This window comes from Aspergillus welwitschiae (genome assembly GCF_003344945.1).
Source record: "Aspergillus welwitschiae strain CBS 139.54b unplaced genomic scaffold BDQ94scaffold_60, whole genome shotgun sequence".
NCBI classification, from domain to species: domain Eukaryota; kingdom Fungi; phylum Ascomycota; class Eurotiomycetes; order Eurotiales; family Aspergillaceae; genus Aspergillus; species Aspergillus welwitschiae.
In genome coordinates, this window is record NW_020798754.1 from 77080 (window position 1) to 97228 (window position 20149).

At 52.3% G+C, this 20149-nt stretch overlaps 7 protein-coding genes and 1 non-coding gene across 8 annotated transcripts; 2 read left to right on the forward strand and 6 right to left on the reverse strand.

Moving 5' to 3' along the window:
- The first annotated feature begins 160 nt into the window (after positions 1-160).
- Positions 161-233, forward strand: BDQ94DRAFT_t259. Its single transcript has one exon. It is a non-coding gene; the product is annotated as a tRNA-Lys (tRNA).
- A 413-nt stretch (positions 234-646) lies between these two features.
- BDQ94DRAFT_153996 (cytochrome P450) lies at positions 647-2891 on the reverse strand. Its single transcript, XM_026768227.1, has 4 exons — positions 2244-2891; positions 1523-2183; positions 1200-1466; positions 647-1147 (listed from the first exon to the last, which is right to left on the reverse strand). Exons 1-4 carry the CDS (start codon positions 2691-2693, stop codon positions 987-989), a joined length of 1539 nt encoding a protein of 512 aa, XP_026620440.1. The 5' UTR covers positions 2694-2891; the 3' UTR covers positions 647-986.
- Positions 2892-3443: 552 nt separating this feature from the next.
- On the reverse strand, positions 3444-5186 carry BDQ94DRAFT_175669 (putative serine peptidase, family S28; the record flags this gene model as incomplete). The annotated part of the gene is made up of 2 exons (XM_026772537.1): positions 3444-4913; positions 4968-5186. The coding sequence occupies 2 exons, from the start codon at positions 5184-5186 to the stop codon at positions 3444-3446; spliced, it is 1689 nt and encodes a 562-aa protein (XP_026620441.1).
- Positions 5187-7924: 2738 nt separating this feature from the next.
- Positions 7925-10159, forward strand: rglA (putative rhamnogalacturonase B; the record flags this gene model as incomplete). Its single annotated transcript, XM_026769786.1, has 12 exons — positions 7925-8180; positions 8223-8330; positions 8379-8500; positions 8547-8616; positions 8663-8738; positions 8784-8835; positions 8883-9094; positions 9143-9364; positions 9423-9669; positions 9727-9867; positions 9931-9987; positions 10121-10159. The coding sequence occupies 12 exons, from the start codon at positions 7925-7927 to the stop codon at positions 10157-10159; spliced, it is 1602 nt and encodes a 533-aa protein (XP_026620442.1).
- Positions 10160-10264: 105 nt separating this feature from the next.
- On the reverse strand, positions 10265-11987 carry BDQ94DRAFT_175671 (chlorohydrolase family protein; the record flags this gene model as incomplete). The annotated part of the gene is made up of 2 exons (XM_026772538.1): positions 10265-11616; positions 11687-11987. 2 exons carry the CDS (start codon positions 11985-11987, stop codon positions 10265-10267), a joined length of 1653 nt encoding a protein of 550 aa, XP_026620443.1.
- Positions 11988-12317: 330 nt separating this feature from the next.
- On the reverse strand, positions 12318-16044 carry BDQ94DRAFT_117163 (glycine decarboxylase subunit P). The gene is made up of 2 exons (XM_026763695.1): positions 12690-16044; positions 12318-12638 (listed from the first exon to the last, which is right to left on the reverse strand). The coding sequence occupies exons 1-2, from the start codon at positions 15814-15816 to the stop codon at positions 12583-12585; spliced, it is 3183 nt and encodes a 1060-aa protein (XP_026620444.1). The 5' UTR covers positions 15817-16044; the 3' UTR covers positions 12318-12582.
- Positions 16045-16308: 264 nt separating this feature from the next.
- Positions 16309-16807, reverse strand: BDQ94DRAFT_154001 (uncharacterized protein). The gene has a single exon (XM_026768228.1). The coding sequence runs from the start codon at positions 16635-16637 to the stop codon at positions 16365-16367; it is 273 nt and encodes a 90-aa protein (XP_026620445.1). The 5' UTR covers positions 16638-16807; the 3' UTR covers positions 16309-16364.
- Positions 16808-16876: 69 nt separating this feature from the next.
- Positions 16877-18802, reverse strand: BDQ94DRAFT_163660 (putative phthalate transporter; the record flags this gene model as incomplete). The annotated part of the gene is made up of 9 exons (XM_026769787.1): positions 16877-17000; positions 17055-17516; positions 17573-17790; positions 17837-17982; positions 18029-18076; positions 18150-18219; positions 18281-18409; positions 18461-18500; positions 18573-18802. 9 exons carry the CDS (start codon positions 18800-18802, stop codon positions 16877-16879), a joined length of 1467 nt encoding a protein of 488 aa, XP_026620446.1.
- Positions 18803-20149: the final 1347 nt, after the last annotated feature.

The window sequence follows — 20149 nt, forward strand, 5'->3', positions numbered from 1 at the left end:
CGGTGGAGGGAATTGCGCCGCGGAGATTGGCTGACTCAGCACACATGCTGCCCAGCCACTTATTGCACAGCCAAACCTTCTGTGGCTGCAATGAAAATTTTCCCGTTAGGGAAAAGCAAGAATATTATGCATATCTATAATTTAGGTCTTCACCGAACTAGCCCGGCTAGCTCAATCGGTAGAGCGTGAGACTCTTAATCTCAAGGCTGCGGGTTCGAGCCCCGCGTTGGGCTTCTTTTTTGCTTTTTCTTTGTGGGGTCACTGATTTGAGGGCATGATTTTGGGGGATCGCGGGTTCAGATCCTGCTACTCACAGTTCCATCCACGACAGTAAGAATCCTTCATTTTATCACCCTAGAGCCTGTACGTTTTTCAAGTAGATATTTTCTACTCTCTATAATTTCCATATCTCTAGTTCTATGGGATTCCATATTCTTTTCTGAGATTCATATTAATCTCATAAGTGATATTACAGGTCGGGGACTGGTAAGTTAGTTATATATATTCACTTTTACTTGGACTATCTTTCAAGTATTCTTTACTTGTAATTATTGTGCGCTTGGCACGTGTCTTGTATATCCCCAGGAAGGGAATCGAGGAGAATAAATCCTATAAGTCATGTATTTGTATAAAGATTGCATGGAGGCCCCGTCATCCTTCGACACACACGGTAAAAGAACACTCCTACTACAAGTACTATAATCCTAGGAGCTAAGATACTCGAGTATACAAAGAAAAGAAACTTGCCTTGAGTTCCCGCCACATTATGTCAGCTACTGGAACATAGCATCCGAAGAGGTCATTACGATTGAAAACTATGAAATGTGGAATCTCCTAAATCAAACTATGCAGGCTAATATATGTAGTCATTGCAGAAACCTTCCTAGGCCATTAAAAGTATAGCTCATCATAATGCAAAAAAATTGTAGCCACCCGGCGGCTTGAACAAGTAATGGTACGGTCAATATCTCAGCAGTGCTGGCAAATCACGAAGAAAACAACCGAATATGGACGCCACGGTCATGCGATAGCGTGAGACTGGAGTTGATGATCGGCTCCACCATATCAGGGTCGGCATTCTCGATTCTATTGTACCGCTGTAGCAGTTTGACCATAGTGTAGCTAGCTTCAGTGAGAGCGTATTGCTCTGGAAAAGAATGTCAGTAATGTGCACTAGAGCATATGAGAGGTAAACTTACGACCAAGACAAATGCGTGGCCCGCCGTTGAATGGAAGGTATTCCCAACCCCGCTTGCTATTCTCTTCCCAACGCTCTGGTCGGAAAGCATGGGCATCCGGGCCGTATAAATCGGTGCGGCGGTGCATTGCATATACGCTGTACGACACAAGCTCGCCCTTGCGCACGTAGATGGGTGCCTTCCCATCAGGCCCGCCACCCAATGGCAACGAAGTATCTTTGGCGGCGACACGAAAGTTCAGAGGCACAGGGGGAAGGAGGCGGAGGACTAGTCTCGTTAGGAAATATTCTAACTTGCGGCGGGGGGAGGGGGGTATTGCACACCTTCATTCAAGAAATACCGCAAGTATGGAGTGTCCTTCAGCCTGGCATGAGTAATCTTTCCATTGGGGTGTTGAGCGTCACCAAATTCATCGACGATGGTCTGGCGAAGTCTGGTCCAGACGTTGGGATGACGTGCCAGGTAGAAAAAGGCCGAGCTTAGCAGACTGGCAGTGGTGTCGCGGCCAGCCAGGAGGATGTTGAGCATGTTGTCACGGATCACTCTCGGATCATCGGTATCCCCAGCCAAGGCTTCTGCGAAGATGTATCTGCCAGGTTCCTTCTTTTCAGGATGACGCTTTGCTTCGAGAGCGAGGCGCACGTAGTGATCGACCACCTCGTGTACAAGCTGATTCGCTTCACGGAACTCCTTAGGGTTAACGAGCCAATAGAATGCCATGGCTCTGGATCTCGCTGCTAGGTATTCTTGGGCCCGGTTGAAAGCCTCCGCAAACCCTTGGGCATTTCCGACGGTGGACTTTTCCAGCAGACTCGACTCAGCAGATGTGCGCATTGATCCGACGGATTCACCAAACAGGAAATGGGTAGCCGAGTCGATAGTCAAGAGAAAGAAGAGGCGCTGAATGTCGAAAGTAGAGCCATCCTTCGGGATCAAGTCCATCATCTTCGTGATGTGGCCATCCATAAGGTCGAGATCAGCAACCTAGTCGCTCACATCCGTCAGTAGGTTCTCATTGATGATAGAATAGTAGAAATATCAGACCTGATCGCGAGTGAACTGCGGCCTCAGCATTCCACGCGCATGAGACCAACCCGCCCCATCCAAGGTGAAGATGCCATTTCCAAGTAACGGGTAGAACTCGCGATGGCGAGTTCCGAGGCCGAAATCCTGGAACTGAGTAGCCAACAGTGCCTTGATGTTCTCCGGCTCGACGGTGTTGGTGACCATGAGTCCTCCCAAGGCCTGCTGACGGAAGGTCGGCCCACTCGTCTGGTAGTGCTCGGCAATGTATTCAACCCATCGTTTCTCCCTGGCTGCCTTTGCAATGCGATAGAAGCCAGTGATGCCGAGGATACCGGTATCCACGGAATTAGGGGGCTGACAGCCTAGCGCTTTGGCCTTCTTGCGATGGTGGTAAGCCTGGTGAAGAGAGCTCAAGATTCGGAAGGTTAAATAGATGGCGCCGAGAAAGACAATTGCAGGGGCCAACATGACGCAACTGCCGGGTAGTCTAGTGCGGGGGATGAAATGATAGTATAGAGACTAGAAAAAGCAAAGGGATGGATGTGAAGAATGCGAGATGAGAGATAGATAACTTTGTAGTGAAGCTTATGTACAAGGAGGTAGTATGACATTCGACAGGGGCAGCCTGGTTCCGACCACAGACATTATATATATACTAGTCCTCCCCCGCAAGGAGGAGTCCAGGCCAAATTCACTTGGCGAGGGTGGTTTCAGACTCCTCGGTCGTGAGGTACCATGTGAAGGAGTGGAAATCCCCGCCTCCATAGCCACAATTAAAACGTAGGCGAGGGAGGGGACGGGAAGGGATGGTTCCAGCGATCCAGCGATCCAGCGAAGCCAGAAGGCATGAATGGGCTGGCGATGATTGGAAAAGCCAACCTTGCGAGGGGTCATTCCCGATTCCCAGTAAGTATGCTTTCGGGACTCGGAAACATCGCAAGCATCTCCCAAAAGGGAAAAGCGGCACCTGCATGCAGGACTTTGGACGTGACGCTAAAACCCAACGTTGATCCAAAACCTCCGAGGCTTCTCGTTGATCATCTAATCTGGGGTACGAGTCTACCTTCGCCGTGACGCGCCCTGTACCTTTCCAAGTAAGTAGGAGCATCCCAGGATCCACTCAGTCATCCTTGTCCTATCTCCTTTATCCTGGCTCCAGGCTCCAGCACAACCAAACACACACACACCACACACTCACACACCCCCTGGCCCCCCAGATCACCTGGATTGGCTTGAATCCTGTCCAAAACATTCGAGCCATTGCAACAAGGCGGATGTGAAGATGCCGCGTGATAACTTCCCCACGGTCGGCGTCGCTTGAAAGTCAAAGCAATGTTCCGAGTTCTGCATGACGTATCCAAAGACGGTGTCCTCATTGGTCTGCACCCCACAGGCTGGGATCGCGCTCGTAAACTCCACCCCTTGAGGTGCGAAATCTTCCGTCGACAGAATGGACAATGATCGCCACGGATCGAATTCTCCTCCGCTGAAGTAAACATTGGACGGGCGGATCGTCCATCCCCCAAACTCTTGGTTGACATCATCCGCCCGCGGCGACGGAGGCAACAGTCCCTTGTCCACCGCATCGGGGAACTGCCGGTTACATACTTCTTGCTGGTATTCCACCGACTGATATCGCGAGGCCAGCGAGTGCGGCCCATCGTTGTTCGCCTGGAAGAACCCCCATTCGCTGCAGTATTGCCAAGTCCAAGTGATGGCCGCGGGATCGCCGTATGGCTTGGAAAAGTCACAGTCAATTGGCTGAGACGCGTCCTGAGGTCCGCAGTTGGTCCCCATATTCAGATTAACCAGCTCGAGAAAGGTTGGCCATGCGGCCCATCTTTCGGCGACATACTGGCCGCCATAAGTAGGGGCAAGGCCATCCGGTCCTGTAGTCCCGTTCGTCTTGGGATCAATTTCGAGATACTCGCAGAATGCGCCTAAACCTCCAATACCTCCCGCCATACCATAACTTTGGAAGTAGCCGTAGATGGCAGTTAGCGCTGCAGTGAAATCACCTTTGGAGTTGGTCTCGGCGCCAGATCCGAAGAAAAGTTGTTTGATCGAGGTAGCTGTATCTTCATCCGAAAGTTGATCGTCAATATATTCCAGAGCAGCATGGATATCTGCCGAGCAGTTGCTCCATCCGCTGGCAACCATGCCACGGTAGACTTGGTCGTAATATGCGCTCATATTGACCTGTGCTTCCACCGGAGACGATGAGGAATAGGCTGCGAATATCGTCTCTGGGTATTCCTTGCGAGTTAATGCAGCACGAATCCCAGCGTACGAGCCGCCCACCATGATCCACGGCGTGCCCTGCGGCGTCAGGTCCACGTCAGGATACTTCTCGCGGCTAAAGTTACTAGCAAAGTACGGAAGGTCCGCGAGCGCCTGCTTAGTGGTGAGGTATTGCCAGGTCTCGGGTGGAGATTCATAGGATACGGGAGCCGGGGTCGAGTTTCCATAGTATCTGTGCTCCCAGGCGATTCCCATGGCGTTGAATTCGATCAGGAATTCTCTGAAGAAGGAAAGAGTGGAGGTTAGGTAGGACTGGGCTATCGATCCGCCATCCGACTCCCCGGTATCGTACACAAATATTGGGCTGCCAGGCTGATAGAATTCATCGCTAACCCAGAACCGATTTTGATAAGTGCCAGCTGATGCGTTATTATGGTCAATAGGGATCTGAGTCTACAATCAGTGATCAGAACTAAGAGCCAGGGCTGGTGCTTTTCATACGGTGGCATATTCCGTCTCCAACGCAGTGGCCATCGCTGAATGTGAAATGAGAGAGTTGAGGTTCTGCTGGTTGTGCAACCCAAGGTCTGGGTTGATACCAAAGTGAGCAAGTGACTGAGCACCCCAGCCAAAGGGGGCCTTTCCCTGCCTTGAGCCCATGACGGGCTGCGAAAGCAGGAAAGCCCCGATGGCTGCTATTGTGGCGGAGTATGAAGGCATACGGGGCCTTCAAGGGACACTGTGTGTAAGGGAGAAGGTTCACAACAAAGGAAGACGACAGTAGCACACGAATTCCCAAACTCCCTTCTTGCCATGATTGAAGGCATTCCTTCCTTGTCTTATGTACGAAGCATAACTACCATGGTGGACCGTGAGTGAGACGGTTTCGGTCACGAATGTCTGTCATACAGCAGAAAGTGCTCTAGGAGATGTCTGCCTACGGAAAATGAATTCAACACCTATCAACATGCTCAGCCGTGATAAAATGGGTTGCCTGGCATCGTGTGCGGTCAGAAATTCCCCGTTATGTTGGACAAGACCATAACAATCAACGGACGCATCAGGGTTAATGCCTCCGTTCGGGCTGCGGCTTCGGGGCGCACGGGCAGCCAAAACCACATGTTCGTGTCTTTAATTAGTGGGTTCCTGAACAATGACAATCCGTAGCTTTTGCGGGGTCCCTTCCGCTTGCCGAAGACGCCCTGTCGATCATCGGTACAGCACAGGATGGTTGGGAATGCGACTGCAGGGTCCGGACCCAGCCTCCACACGGAATTGATGCGTGCGCCATGTTTATCGCCACCCTTCGCCTTTTGTCTCTGCAGCAGCTAGGCAGTGCTTTAAGTTATTAAAAGAAAGTGATCAGCCCTGCAACAACGCAATAATGAGCATTACTGCTCCCAGCTTCTGCCTCGCTTTTGCCACGAGTTTTGCATCGCATGTTGGAGCAAGGGGTGGTGAAACAGAGAGGGTAGCCGGACTTAAGCGTAATAGTTGACTGAGACAGGTACAAGGGGTATGAGTAGTGTTCTGGACTTGAACTTAGTAAAATTAATCTGTGTGCAAGATATGCTCGGCATCGCCAGTTTGCTAATTCAGTCAGCATTCATGTAGCATCGATGGGAGATGAAGAGAATATGAAATGTTAGTCCAGGGCCTAGTGATTGAATCTCTGAAGCTGTCCAAACTTTCATAGCTTGGGGCTGGACGAGCCATCAGCATGCCTGTTACCTCGAACTTCAGCTGTAGTTCGCCTTGAGAAGGACTTCCATCGTAGATGTAGGCACGATCGAATGTGATCAATTGTACTGCAGCTTTGAGATCAGCAAGTGATATGAAGAGTATACGCCGATTGAGCAATAAGAGCAATATTGCCGAGATCCTATGGAAATGTGAGGAAGAATGCTGAGCATGGCCGGAATGACTGTTTACTTCCGGGCGGAGAGTCTGGCTCGGGATTGCACGAGACCAAACGTTCAGTGTTTGTTTTGCATGGCTTGCCTTGCATTCCTCTGCAAATTGCGTTCGGAAATCCTCATGCCATCGGCATCTGCCGACCCATGCTTTTGCAGCTCCTGTGACAGGTGGGCCGATCGCCTCCATCAATTAGGATCTTAGAGGATCTACTGAAGTCTGCAGCTTCAGGAACCATGGGATCTCTTGTGAGATCTTTGTTGTTGAAATGAGGCTGTGACTGAGTGCCGTTGACTCCCATCTCCAGTATCTTCATTGACTGACAGGGGATTTAAATTATCACAGCATTTAGCAAATGAGGCAACATAGGCCCTTGCGTCAGATCCTTGCTTACAACGATAAGCTGATGCAGCCCAAGTTTAAGGTTAAATTTCCAATGTGTGATGCATCTCACGAGAGCCGTTGAAATATAAGACTTTGATGCACGGTTGACATATGCTATGTGACGGTGTTCTGATCCACGACAGCTCGAGCAATCTAGGCATAGTATTACCTGGAATCATCCCTTTTCTATCCAGGACTAAGCTACTTGCAAGAGTGTCTGAACGCACCATGGGTTGACATCTATAAATATTCGAAACAAACACAACGTGATGGATTTCTACAAAACAGCCGTTGCTGGAAAAGGCCGTTGAAATACACGATAGCACAAACACTACCAAGCATCCTGCAAATGTCGCTTAAGAAGATCGGCGTTGCTCGGGACGAGGTACGGTCCACCGGTGCTGTCTCGGACATCATATGGTGCGTTTCAGCATCAACCTGAGCTCTTGGCATCTAGCGGAGCGCGTACATATCGAGGACACAAAGATCCGTTCCACGTGCGGATGCTTTCCATACTGCCGTCTAGGTTTGGCGAAGAATATATTAAATTGAGGAGAGAGCCTAGAGAAGGCAACCCCCTGGAATGCAACCGACACTTCTGACTCGTGGATTGGCGCTTATGCTAGTCAGTCACACCAGGTGATATCGCGCGGAGCTCCCTCCGTCCGCCAGCCAAGAAACGAGTCCGTCCACCACTGAAGAGTCTGGCCAAGACATGGGATGGGGTCCAAAGCCCTCTAAAGTGATTATTTGGGTAAATGATCGACAACATCATGGACTGTACCCTTCCAGAGGCAGTGGGAGTTTTTGACCGCAGAATGCTTTTCTCTACATGCTGTGCTGAAAGAAAAGATGGTAACATACAATGATGTTATATTTGGCCATCTTGAATGTGCGTGGTGGTCTTAGAAAACGAGATTTCATAATAGAGGTCTGATACAGTGTCAGCTGCAGAAGGAGCCAAGCCAGCCATTGGTGGAAGCTACTCATTGTCCAAGACTTTAGACCAGGGGTCATGCATTAGAATCGCTAGCTTGACGGCTCTGGCTCCATGGGTACTCAAGATTCGGCAGTGCTCCTGTGGAAACAGCTATTTAAGGTGTCTAGCTCGCGACTGACAAGAAAACCTTTGAATTGGTCTGACAATGTCAAACGCCAAGATGTTGTCCAAAACGTCGCTTCTGTCGCTCCTCTCACTTGCAGCTGGGGTCGTCAATGCAGACTTTGGCATAACGACCAACGATGATTCCTATGTCATAAACGCCAATTCTCCCAACTCGTTGGTGTTTACAGTTGATCGCGGAAGTTGCGATATCACTTCTATCGTGCATTATGGCACAGAGCTGCAGTATTCCGGCAAGGGTAGCCATATCGGCTCCGGTCTTGGAACTGCGACAGTTTCTGCTACCAAGAGCGGTAAGTGGATTTTGAGTACGGCGAGAGTGACAAGCTGATTAGGAGCAGGCGACTACATCAAGGTGACCTGCGAAACGGATACATTGACCCAGTATATGGTTGTCCATGATGGGGATCCTATCATTCATATGGCAACCTACATTACCGAGGGTGAGTATTGTGTCAAAGTTTTCTACGTTAGTCTCTAACATCCACCAGAGCCATCTATCGGTGAATTGCGGTTTATTGCTCGACTCAACTCAGATGTACTCCCCAACGAGGAGCCATTCGGCGATGTGTCCAACACCGCCGATGGGGAGGCGATTGAAGGATCTGACGTGGTATGTCTTTTGCATAATTTCGATGACGTTGCTAATTGCACGGCAGTTCCTCGTCGATGGCGAGACTCGCAGCAAGTTCTACTCCAGCCAGCGTTTCATTGACGATCAGAGACACTGTAAGAAATAATGGAATATCTACAGGGTTATCGCTGACTATTTAAGGCATTGCGGGCGATGAGCACCGCGTCTGTATGATCCTCAATCAATACGAGACCTCTTCCGGTGGCCCTTTCCACAGGTAGGCACATACTCCCTATCGCAAGGAATATGCTCACAGCTACAGGGACATCAACTCCAACAACGGAGGTGACTACAACGCCCTCTACTGGTATATGGTACGTTTACTACTATATTCTCAAATCTACAGCTACTTACTATACAGAACTCGGGCCACGTGCAACTCGAGTCCTACCGCATGGGTCTTCACGGACCGTACTCGATGTACTTCAGCCGCAGCGGCACTCCCAGCACCGACATTGACACGTCCTTCTTCGCGGACCTCGACATCGAGGGCTACGTAGCCGAATCAGGCAGGGGAACCGTATCCGGAACCGCGTCAGGCGCTGACTCGAGCTTCGACTGGGTCGTTCACTGGTACACCCTTCTCACCCACACAACCATCAACCCTAGCTAACCGGGCAGGTACAACGATGACGCCCAATACTGGACATACACATCCTCCTCCGGCAGCTTCACCTCCCCCGCCATGAAACCAGGAACATACACCATGGTATATTATCAAGGCGAGTACGTCGTGGCCACAAGCGAAGTGACCGTCAGCGCCGGCTCGAGCACAAGCAAGGACATTTCCGGCTCCGTCGAAACAGGAACGACCATTTTCAAGATTGGCGATTGGGACGGACAGTAAGTCTCCCCCTTCTACCACACACATCAATTACACATCTAACACATCATGGTATAGACCAACCGGCTTCCGCAACGCAGAAAACCAACTCCGCATGCACCCCTCCGACTCCCGAATGTCCGACTGGGGCCCTCTAACCTATACCGTTGGCAGCTCCTCCCTGACTGATTTCCCCATGGCCATTTTCAAGAGCGTCAACAGTCCAGTAACCATCAAGTTCACTGCAACATCTGACCAGACTGGTGCAGCGACGCTGCGTATCGGAACTACGCTGTCGTTCGCGGGTGGACGGCCTCAAGCTACGGTAGGTTTCCTCTTTCCTTCCTCCTTTATGTGCAGCATAGCTAAGATATATAAACAGATCAACGACTACGAAGGATCCGCGCCGTCCGCACCTACGAATCTGGACTCTCGTGGCGTGACTCGTGGTGCGTATAGAGGGTATGGGGATGTTTACGATGTTTCGGTTCCTGAGGGGACGATTGTGGAGGGGGAGAATACGGTACGTTGCCTTACCCTGAATATACGTTGTGGGAGTTGTGGAGATCTGTGCTGATGAGCGTAGATCACGATTAGTGTTATTTCGGGGAGTTCTGGGGATGACTTCTTGAGCCCGAATTTTGTAAGTTCCCCCTTCCCACCCCTCTTTTCAGGTATGGGATGGGATGGCTGATATGATTAGATCTTTGATTGTGTGGAGTTGTTTCAGTGAAGGTTGTCATACGTTGGCAACTGCACTCGTTGGTAGAGTATAGCTTGATGCAGTGTTCATAATAGCCCTAGTTGACAATTGATTATAAACTCTAGTCTATCCAACAAAATAATGCACCCACACGTTCATCTATAGGATAATATACGGACCTTATATACCCAACACCTCCCACCCAACAAACAAAAGATCATCTACCTCCCCCCAACCTCCTAACAATCACCCACCCCACAGCTCCCACCCCAACCGCCCCCATCACCCACCTCACCCACCCACCCTTCCCCCTCCCATCTCTATCCTCTCCCTCCTCCCAAACCCGATGCACCAATCTCCCCCCAACCCACACCATCCTCACATTCCGACTATCCCCATTCCACACCCACTTATGCACCTTCTCCTTCCAACTCTGACCCTCATCGAACACATCCACCGCACTCTCCACCCCACCCGTCTTCCCCCACCTCCCCGCCGGATTAAACTTCCCCAGTTTGACCAACTGCGCATCCCACACCATCCCCTGATCAAACCCACCAATCTGATCCGCCATATCGACGACGGCTGCTCCGCCGCGCGTGGCGAGGTAAAGTGCTTCTTCAATGGAGAGGACTTCGCGAGGGACTTTGTCGTCATTATCATCTGGCGTACCCTCTCTTTCTTCAGGTTGAGCTCGAGACATGTGCGGCAACAACCTCGATACTAAGCACGCTTGGCGGACTGTTTCCAGTATGCTGGGACTGTATCCGCCGCTTACGTCGGTTCCCAATCCCACTGTTATGCCGGAGTCGATGGCCTTGCGGACTTCGCAGATTCCGGAGCCGAGGGCAGAGTTGGACGCGGGGCAGTGGGAGAGCTTAGCGTCATTCTCGGCGATCATGGTGCGTTCGTCGTCGGAGAGATGTACGCAGTGTGCGAGGATCGTGCGCGGGGTAAGTAGTTTAAAGTAGTTATACACGGAGGTATAGTCCCTCGATTCCGGATACAGCTTCTTCACGAGATCCAACTCGTCCAGGTTCTCAGCGAGATGGGTTTGGATATGTAATGGGGGCGAGTAGCTGGCCGCTAGCTTGGACAGTTTCCCCAACGAGCGCGGGGTACATGATGGCGCGAACCGCGGGGTCACGATCGGCTGGATGAGGGCCCCCTCCGGGTCGATGGTGTGAATGTGGTCGATACTGGCTTGGGTCTTGTCGATGGCGATGTCCGGGGACTCGTCGCGGAGGTCATCGGGGCATTGTTCAGGGCGGTCCATGCAGACGCGGCCGATGAGGGCGCGTTGGCCGCGGGCATGGCAGAGGGAGGCGAGGAGGTTAGTGGCGGGGACGTGGATGGTAGCGAAGTAGGAGGCGCAGGTAGTGCCGTTTGCGAGGGTGCGGGCGACGACTTGGTTGTAGACGCGGTAGGCGTTGGGAGGAGGGATGGAGGGGAATTTGGAGCTGCCGAAGGAGGCTTCGATGGGGAAGGTATAGTTCTTGAGCCAGTGGAGGAGGCCGGCGTCGCCGAAGAGGCCGGCGTTGGGGTACTGGGGGGCGTGGATGTGAGTGTCTATTGGATGTTTCTCTGTGTTAGTGGTGTATGCTGGGAAGTTGGGATGTGTAGGGCAGGGGGGGCATACCGATGAACCCAGGGAAGAAGAACTCATTCTCCTCCTCTCGCGCAACCACCAACGTCACTTCCACCCCGTGCTTGTTCTTATTGTGACCATCTTTATCACCCACGACAGTCCACCCCTTGTGACGGAGGAATCTCTTCAGGTCTCTGTCATTGGCAATGGACCAGTCGAAGCCTTCGATTGTGCCGTCGGCTGTGGACACCCAGAGCGCGCCGCGGGTGATGGCGAGCTGGTGGCCCTCTTCGGACTTGAAGCGGGGGAGCTGGATGAAGGTTCCCACGAAGAGGGTGTATTTGGGAGACATGTTGCTGTGCTCAATGCTTGCTGTAAATGCAGGAAAGAGTGTTGTATGTAGGTAGGTTCGTAGCTGACAGCTGCTAGCTAGGAGCTTGTGTGGGGAATGTGCCAATCTGCGTCGCGGGTAGTGCAAAGCTGACGCGGGGTGATGCGGGTGCTGCGCGCACTTGAGCCCAATGCTAGATAGAGATTGAATAAGCTATCTATGCGCCAGCAATGTAAAAGCGCAACGCTCCAAAACTTCAGAAACCGAAAAATCACGAAGGGCAACAGCCCAGCAGATGGCACGTCTTATAGTGAGGCCCGTCGCGTCCGGTTCCGGGGGCTGCTCGGCCGGCTCCGATCCTGAAAACAGCTAGTGCGACGATAACATACGGATTGCCTATCTGGGGTATCAAGTGTTTGGTCTGTTTGCAATTGGGTGGATTAAATTGATTGATGGAACATTCATGTTTTTATTAAAATTTCTAAAACGCCATCCATGTCTATCATGACAATGTTGAATCGCTGGTCATGCACGTCGTATCAATATGCAATGCCAATCCAGAATGTTGAAAAATATGGTATCAAACGCAATCGTACACATGGGTATCATAGACTATCTACTCGCTATCCTCCACCGGTCCGCAGGTACAGAAGAGGTTCTGGTCACCGTATGCTGCAACAGATTAGCAAAATTCTTCAAGGGAATAGTGGTATAGGTGCTTACCATCATCGACACGAGTCACCGACGGCCAGAACTTCTTCTCGACCAGGTACGGCAACGGGTACGCCGCGGTCTCGCGGGTGTACGGCCGGTTCCACTCGCTGGACAACAGGTCACGCTGGGTGTGCGGTGCCATCTTCAGCACATTGCCCTCCTGGGGCTGGGCGCCGCTCTCCACGGCGGCGATCTCCTCCCGGATGGAGATGAGGGCATCGCAGAACCGGTCAAGCTCTGCCTTGTTCTCCGACTCGGTGGGCTCGATCATCAGCGTGTTGGCCACGGGCCACGACATGGTCGGGGCGTGGAAGCCGTAGTCCTGCAGACGCTTGGCGATATCGATAGCCTCAACACCGCAAGTGTCCTTGAACTTGCGCACATCGAGGATGAACTCGTGGGCACAGCGGCCATTCTCGTTGGTGTACAGGATAGGGTAGTGGTCCTTGAGACGGGCCAGAATGTAGTTGGCGTTGAGCAGCGTGATCTTAGTTGCGTGCGTAAGGCCCTTGGAGCCCATCATGTTGATGTAGTTGAAGGTGATGGGCAGGATGCTAGCGCTACCCCAAGGAGCGGCACTGATCGGAGGCGAGGACGACTCGGTCCGCTTGGACTGGAGGTACTCGCTGCCCGGGTGAGAGGGCAGGTAGGGCCGCAGGTGCTCGGCCACACCAATGGGACCAACACCAGGACCACCGCCACCGTGGGGGATACAGAAGGTCTTGTGCAGGTTCAAGTGGCACACATCGGCACCAATCTCGCCAGGAGAGCACAGACCGATTTGGGCGTTCATGTTGGCGCCGTCCATGTAGACCTGGCCGCCATGCTGGTGGACAATCTCACAGGCCTGCTTGATGCCAGGCTCATACACACCGAAGGTGCTAGGGTAGGTGATCATCACGGCCGCCAGCTCGTCCTTGTGCTTCTCACACTTGGCCTTCAAGTCTTCCAGGTCCAGGTTGCCGGTCTTGGTGTCGCACTTGATAGTCACCACGCGCATACCAGCCATGGCAGCACTGGCAGGGTTGGTACCGTGAGCCGAGACGGGGATCAGGCAAATGTTGCGCTTGTCGCCTTCGTGGGCCTCCTGGTACTTCTTGATGACACGCAGGCCAGCGAACTCACCCTGTGCACCGGAGTTGGGCTGCACGGTGACTTCGGCCATGCCAGTGATGTCTGCCAGCTGCTGCTCCAGGTCGTCGATCATCTGGGTGTATCCCTTGGCCACATCAGCCGGCAGGAACGGGTGCATCTGAGAGAACTCGGGCCACGAGATCGGGATCATCTCCGTGGTGGCGTTAAGCTTCATGGTGCAGGATCCAAGAGGAATCATGGAGTGTGCCAGGGACAGATCCTTGGACTCGAGGTGACGAATGTAACGCAGCATTTCCGTTTCCGAGTGGTGGGTGTTGAACACGGGGTGGGTCAGATAGGCAGAGGTACGTTCCAGGCTGGCAGGAACAGGAGCAACAGCCAGATCCTCTTCCAAGCCAACCTCGGCCTTGGAGGCGTGGGCGGCAAAGACACGGAGGATAGACTTCACCTCCTCACGGCCGACAGTCTCGTCCAGGGAAATTCCGACCTTGGTGTCGTTCAGCCGGCGGAGGAAGATGGACTGCTCACGAGCAGCCGCAATGATGGCATCGGTTTCTTGGGCACCGGACAGCTCGACAACAACAGTGTCGAAGAGAGCACCACCATCAGCGCTGTTCGACTTGATCGGAACATTGTAGCCCAGTCCGGCGAGCTTGGCCTGCAGAGTAGTGGTCATCGACATGATGCGCTGGGCGATAGCCTTCAAGCCAGCAGGTCCGTGGTAGACGGCATACATGGCGGTCATGTTGGCAAGGAGGGCCTGGGCCGTGCAGATGTTGCTAGTGGCCTTTTCACGGCGGATATGCTGTTCACGGGTTTGCAGAGCCAATCTCAAGGCACGGTTGCCCAGGCGGTCCTTGGAAACACCCACAACACGGCCGGGAACCTTACGCTTGTACTTGTCTGCGCAGGCGAAGAAGGCGGCGTGAGGACCACCGTATCCCATGGGCACACCCAGTCTCTGGGCGCTTCCAAACGCAATATCGGCACCGAACTCGCCAGGTGCCTTGAGCAGAGTCAAAGCCAGAAGGTCGGTAGCGACACTGAAGGTACCACCGCTGCCGTGGATCGTATCACTCAAGGACTGGAAGTCGTAGATACCACCCTCGGTGTCGGGGTACTGAGCCAGAACACCAATCAGCTTATCACCCTGCTCCTTGACCAGCTTGAAGTCATCCGCCAGAATATCGCCGACCACCAGGTTGATGCCAAAGCCCTCCGCGCGGGAGCGCATCACTGCAATGGTCTGAGGGTGGCAGAGGTGAGACACCACGTAGGACTTGCCGGCCTTCTTCTGCTTCGACATGGGTAGGGTGGCCAAGGACATGGTCATGGCCTCAGCGGCTGCGGTACCTTCGTCCAAAACGGAGGCATTGGCGAAGGGCAGACCGGTGAGATCAGCAGTCAGCGTCTGGAAGTTCAGGAGGGACTCCAGACGGCCCTGACTGATCTCTGGCTGGTAGGGAGTGTAGCTAGTGTACCACGCAGGGTTCTCCAGGACGTTGCGGAGGATGACCGGGGGCACAATGGTCGGGTAGTAGCCCGTTCCGAGGTATGTCTTGCCCGAAACGTCGATTTGCTTGCGGTAGGTATCCAAGAGCTTCAGCATATCCGTCTCGCCCAAGCCCCCGTGCACGCTGCTGTGGGGAAGATTGGCAGTGGAGTGCGGAGCAGACACCTTCAAGTCCTTCTCGGACAGGATATCCGCCGGCAGCACCTGCTTGACGAACTCATCGAGCGATGCTACCGGAGGATCCAAGGTGGCAAGCATCTCCTTGGCGGCATCGGGAGAGGGGCCAATATGACGTCTGGGGAAGGTATCGAGGGGTTGAAAAAGATCCGGGGGATGAGGCACGCCATGATCCGCGACGGAGCTGGTGTATACGGGCCGTCGTGCGGAGGGCGACTGCTGTGTGGTGGTGTGAAGGGAGCGGATCAAGGGGGAGGCTCTCCGCACCGCAATTGGCGAGGGAGCAGCGCGCAATCGTGAGCGCAGCGCCAGCTGGCGAGTGCCACGCAGAGCGCACAAGGATGCAGCCATACCTACAATTGAGCAGGTCCAACGATTTCAAGAATGGTGGACGGTAGGTAGGTGGGTGGGTGGTAGAAAGGGAGTATAGGGCAGGGGGAGGTATAGACCCGGCTGCGCGAGAGTTCAGCACATGAGATAGCGCAACACAGTTGAGTAGAAGAGGGTCAAGGGAATGAGGAGAGGAGAGGAGAGAAGAGAAGATGAAAATATTCGCGACAATGAGTGATAAAAGAAAAGAATCGACTGGAGGGGAGCAGATAGCAAGAATAATTAATCCTCCTCGACCGCGGGCGCCACGGATACTCGCGTCGGGAAACTGTCTGTCCGGCCGATAACGCTGGCCCCGGGCCAATCAAAACGCGGGATACAGCTCCGGTCCCTCGCGATGGAGCCCCGCCATTTGCGATAAGCCCGCGATAAGCTGCCCTTTTCCGCGGGAAATTCATACGTGCATTTCTTCTCTTTGATCAGTTTGTGCATTGTTACTTCGCAATATCTGATCGTTAAAGATAATCTGTGACATCCTAAATATATCTAACTGAGCAGATGCCCCACTGTCAAATTTCCTCACCAATTGACCCCCTACAAAATGCCGATGATGGGATGAACAACCTCTCCTCCGCAGTGGGAGCTCCTCCGATAGCGTTCCCCGGTGATGCAATTATGACTTTCCCCGTGGAGCTGGGCCCGTCGGTAAGGGTTCCCCTTGCGCGCTGTGCGCAGCTGCAAGTGAATTTTGTATCTCTGTACTTACTGTGTACAACTGGTCTCAGCTGTTCATTGGTACTGTGTAGACTTACCTCATCGACATAATCATGGACGTTGCACATCCCTTGCTTACACAGTGCAAGCAGTTATGCAAGAATATAGATAGTAGCGTGCAGCTCCCGATCTAGAACATGAACACCCCGGCTGCTTTCCCGACGGGCAAATTCCATTGTGCTCCACATTATTGGCTATCACCAGTTTTTGACTACACAAATAGCATACTAATATCGCCTTCCATCCAACAGAGAAACCAGCTTAAATCCACACCATACCAAAGCACACATAATTTTCTTTCTCCCACCTAGATAGTATACCGGAAATCGGCGGACCCCTCAATAACACGCTCTCCCCGATCGGCTTGCTTATTCGCATATCGGAACCACACACTCAGTGCAGCCACCGTGATCATCGTAATAAGGTTGCACCTGTATCACACTTAGCTTAGTGCAACAAACACACCAACAGCTATAAATACTCACGCAATAGTCGTCCATATCCCCGGTCGATATTCTGGCGCATCTTTCGACTGAAACACCAGACTACTGACAATCCCCCCAATGGCCCCGACTCCAATGAGCGTCGCGCTGCAGAACGCGCGCGTCCACTGGCCCCGGATATTGTTGGCTTGATAGGCCATGACAGCGGGGATATTGGAATTCGCCCCGGCGACCACCAGAAACACCCCCACGTAGCGCGCGGCATTGCCCTTAGCAAACCCCATCAGGGGAAGGCCGATGATGCCGACTACGGCATTAAACGCCACGATGGGTCCCCGCATACGATAGCGATCGCTGATCCAGGCTGTCGTGTACATCACTATGCCTGCAAAGCCGTAGGGAGGTGCGACCAGACACTGTGAGGCGCCGGTGCTGAAGCCCATTCCCTCTTGGAGGATGATGGGCAGGAAATACGCGATGGCGTATGCGACCGTAGTGCTGCACCTGCTTGTCGTCAGACAACAACCCTCAGTAAGAGTGGAGAGGCATGAAGAACTGACAGACAAATCAATGCAAAACCCCAGATCTTCAGGTCGAGGGCCGGGCTGAAGAATCGCTTGAATGTAAAGGGCTCTTCGTTACCATCGGCACGGTCTCGGTTAATGCGTCTCACAATGAAAGCACTTTCCCTCTCGTTCAGAAACTTCCAAGACTTGTGTGCCTTTTCAGGGAAGTCAACCATGAAGACAAAGGTCAACAGTCCGATAGCGCCCGTAATCTAGAGATCATTAACACTAGGTTGCCTTTTCGAAGGAATTACATACCACGCCCTCCATAATGAATATCCATCTCCATCCTGATATGCCCTGGATGCCTCCCATCTGCATCAGACCAAAGGCAAGTACCCCGGCTAGTGCTGATGCTACACAGCCGATAAGGTAAAAGACCGAGTATCGCTTTTGGATGTCATCTGTTTTGTCAGTCAGGATACATGAATGTTGGTGTGCGCCACTTACATCGGGCGTACCAACTTGACAGGAGGTACACGCAGCCGGGAAAGTAACCTGCGAGGTGCCAATTGAGCCAGATTTCTTCGCTGACAGGGCAATTAATTGTGTTACACGAAGCCACACTCACCTGCTTCTAGTGCACCAAGGAGCACACGGATTGCGACCATTTGCTTCCAGTTCTTGACAAAGCCCATTCCCTATAGCAGTCATCGTCAGACCGCAACTTTAGAAAGGATCGAGAGCATGGACTCAACGTACAACGAGAATTGCTCCCCACGATATGACCAGAGTGCCCAGAAACAGAGTCGGGCCCACCTTCCGGATAATCACCGTCATCGGAGGTTGGAAGACCACGTAGGGTATAAAGAAAACGAGGATCACGACAGACTGTCCCTTGTCAGCAATTACATCCCATAACACAGAAAGTGTATAACTCACATAGCGAGTCCCAACCCCAAGTTGCAAGTCTTTTGTCATACTGCCCTCGAGTCAACAGCCGATTTGACACAACACAGACCAACTATCTATTATAAGCTGAAAGGAAACCTACCCTGCAACCGCAGCCATGCTAAGATTCGTCCTATCCATAAGCGAAATGCAATACGCCAAACCAGCCATAGTCACCAAGCGACGATCGACCCGATGGATGATCCTGCGCTGCTCTGCAGGCGTGAACTCCTCATCGTAGTCCACATCATGGATTTCAGGCTTATCGATATCCTCGATCCGTTCGACACTAGGGGGCTTTTCAATGTCCGTAGATGACATGGCTGACGGCATATATTTCAAAAGAGCATAAAAATTTCCGATAGATTGGTTTTCAAGAAAAAATCGAAGCAGGCTGCAGCCATATATCAATGAAACCTCCCACAATGCAATACGAATCACCGCGCTTGCCCCCGCGATGCGTGGCAAGCCACATTTCGCACACACCAGCTCAGCTGATAGAATGCGGCATTTGTCTAATTACTGAACACCAGGGATACGAGTCCAGATTGGGCCAACATCGACTCAATGATGTATAGCACCACGCGTTCTCCACAATTTCCCCAGGTTTATGGATTGTAAGGCCGATGCGGGGAGCAGCGATAATCGAATGCGGGGGAGATAATAATCAGCCACCAGTTAAGGCTGCGAGTGATTGGATGGACCATCTCCCAGGTATATTTCTGGCGAACTTATCGAAATGGTTATTCGGGTTGTTGTATGCTCGGGCCGATATAGGGCCGCCTGTACCACTTGTGAGAGGTGACATTCATACCGGCTGGTGTCTACATAAGGCGAATACAAGCCTTCAAAACATGGATTAAGTGGCTGGCCAGGTGATTAACTTCCAACTGATAAACAGAGGCCCAGTTTCATGTCAATTGCAAGCTCATTCATCTATTGATGACCGATCATTTCACGTTGAAACAGAAGCACAGCCATGTCAATGTAATAGTCTGGCCCATTTGTGAGAAGCATATCTTGCCACAAACCTGAGATGAGAGGTCGACAAAAGCCAATCTATGCGGATACGAGCTAGGCAAAGTTTCCAGTGACGTTGAAAGGCTAGCTCAACGGTTTATTCGATCCATTCAGGGACATGTTCCAGGCCTGATCGCGACGTCCCCAGCTGGAGAAGCGCAAAGCTAGATATCCTACCATCCGATTTCTTTGTTCTTTTGTTCCTAGTCCTCCCGAATTCACCCATACTGGCGTGCACTGCTTTCTGTTCTTTGGCTGGCATGAACCTCGCCATGGTATTCAATAATATGCTCGGCCCGGCTGTTGCGTAACCGGGCCGAGCTTAAGTTTAACTTAGTTTCTGGTCCTCAGCGGCCCGAATATAGAAGTCCCTACTCGGTGCGCTTTTGGCATCTACGCTCCAATCGAGTAGACTTGCGCATAATGCGGAAGACGCATAGGGCCACCTACTAGACACAGAGTGGTGTCCACCATCCACAGATCGGATCGTGATTGGTCAGCAAATATGCAACCCCAGGGCTATGCGTACAGTGCAACCAGAGGTATAGTTCTCAGTCAGGGAATAAGTGTGCCCAGCATGACGTGTAAGCCTTATCACTGCTGCGGTAGCAAGTGCTGTCATAATGAAATAGCTCTGTGATCTCAGCCTTACATGGAGCA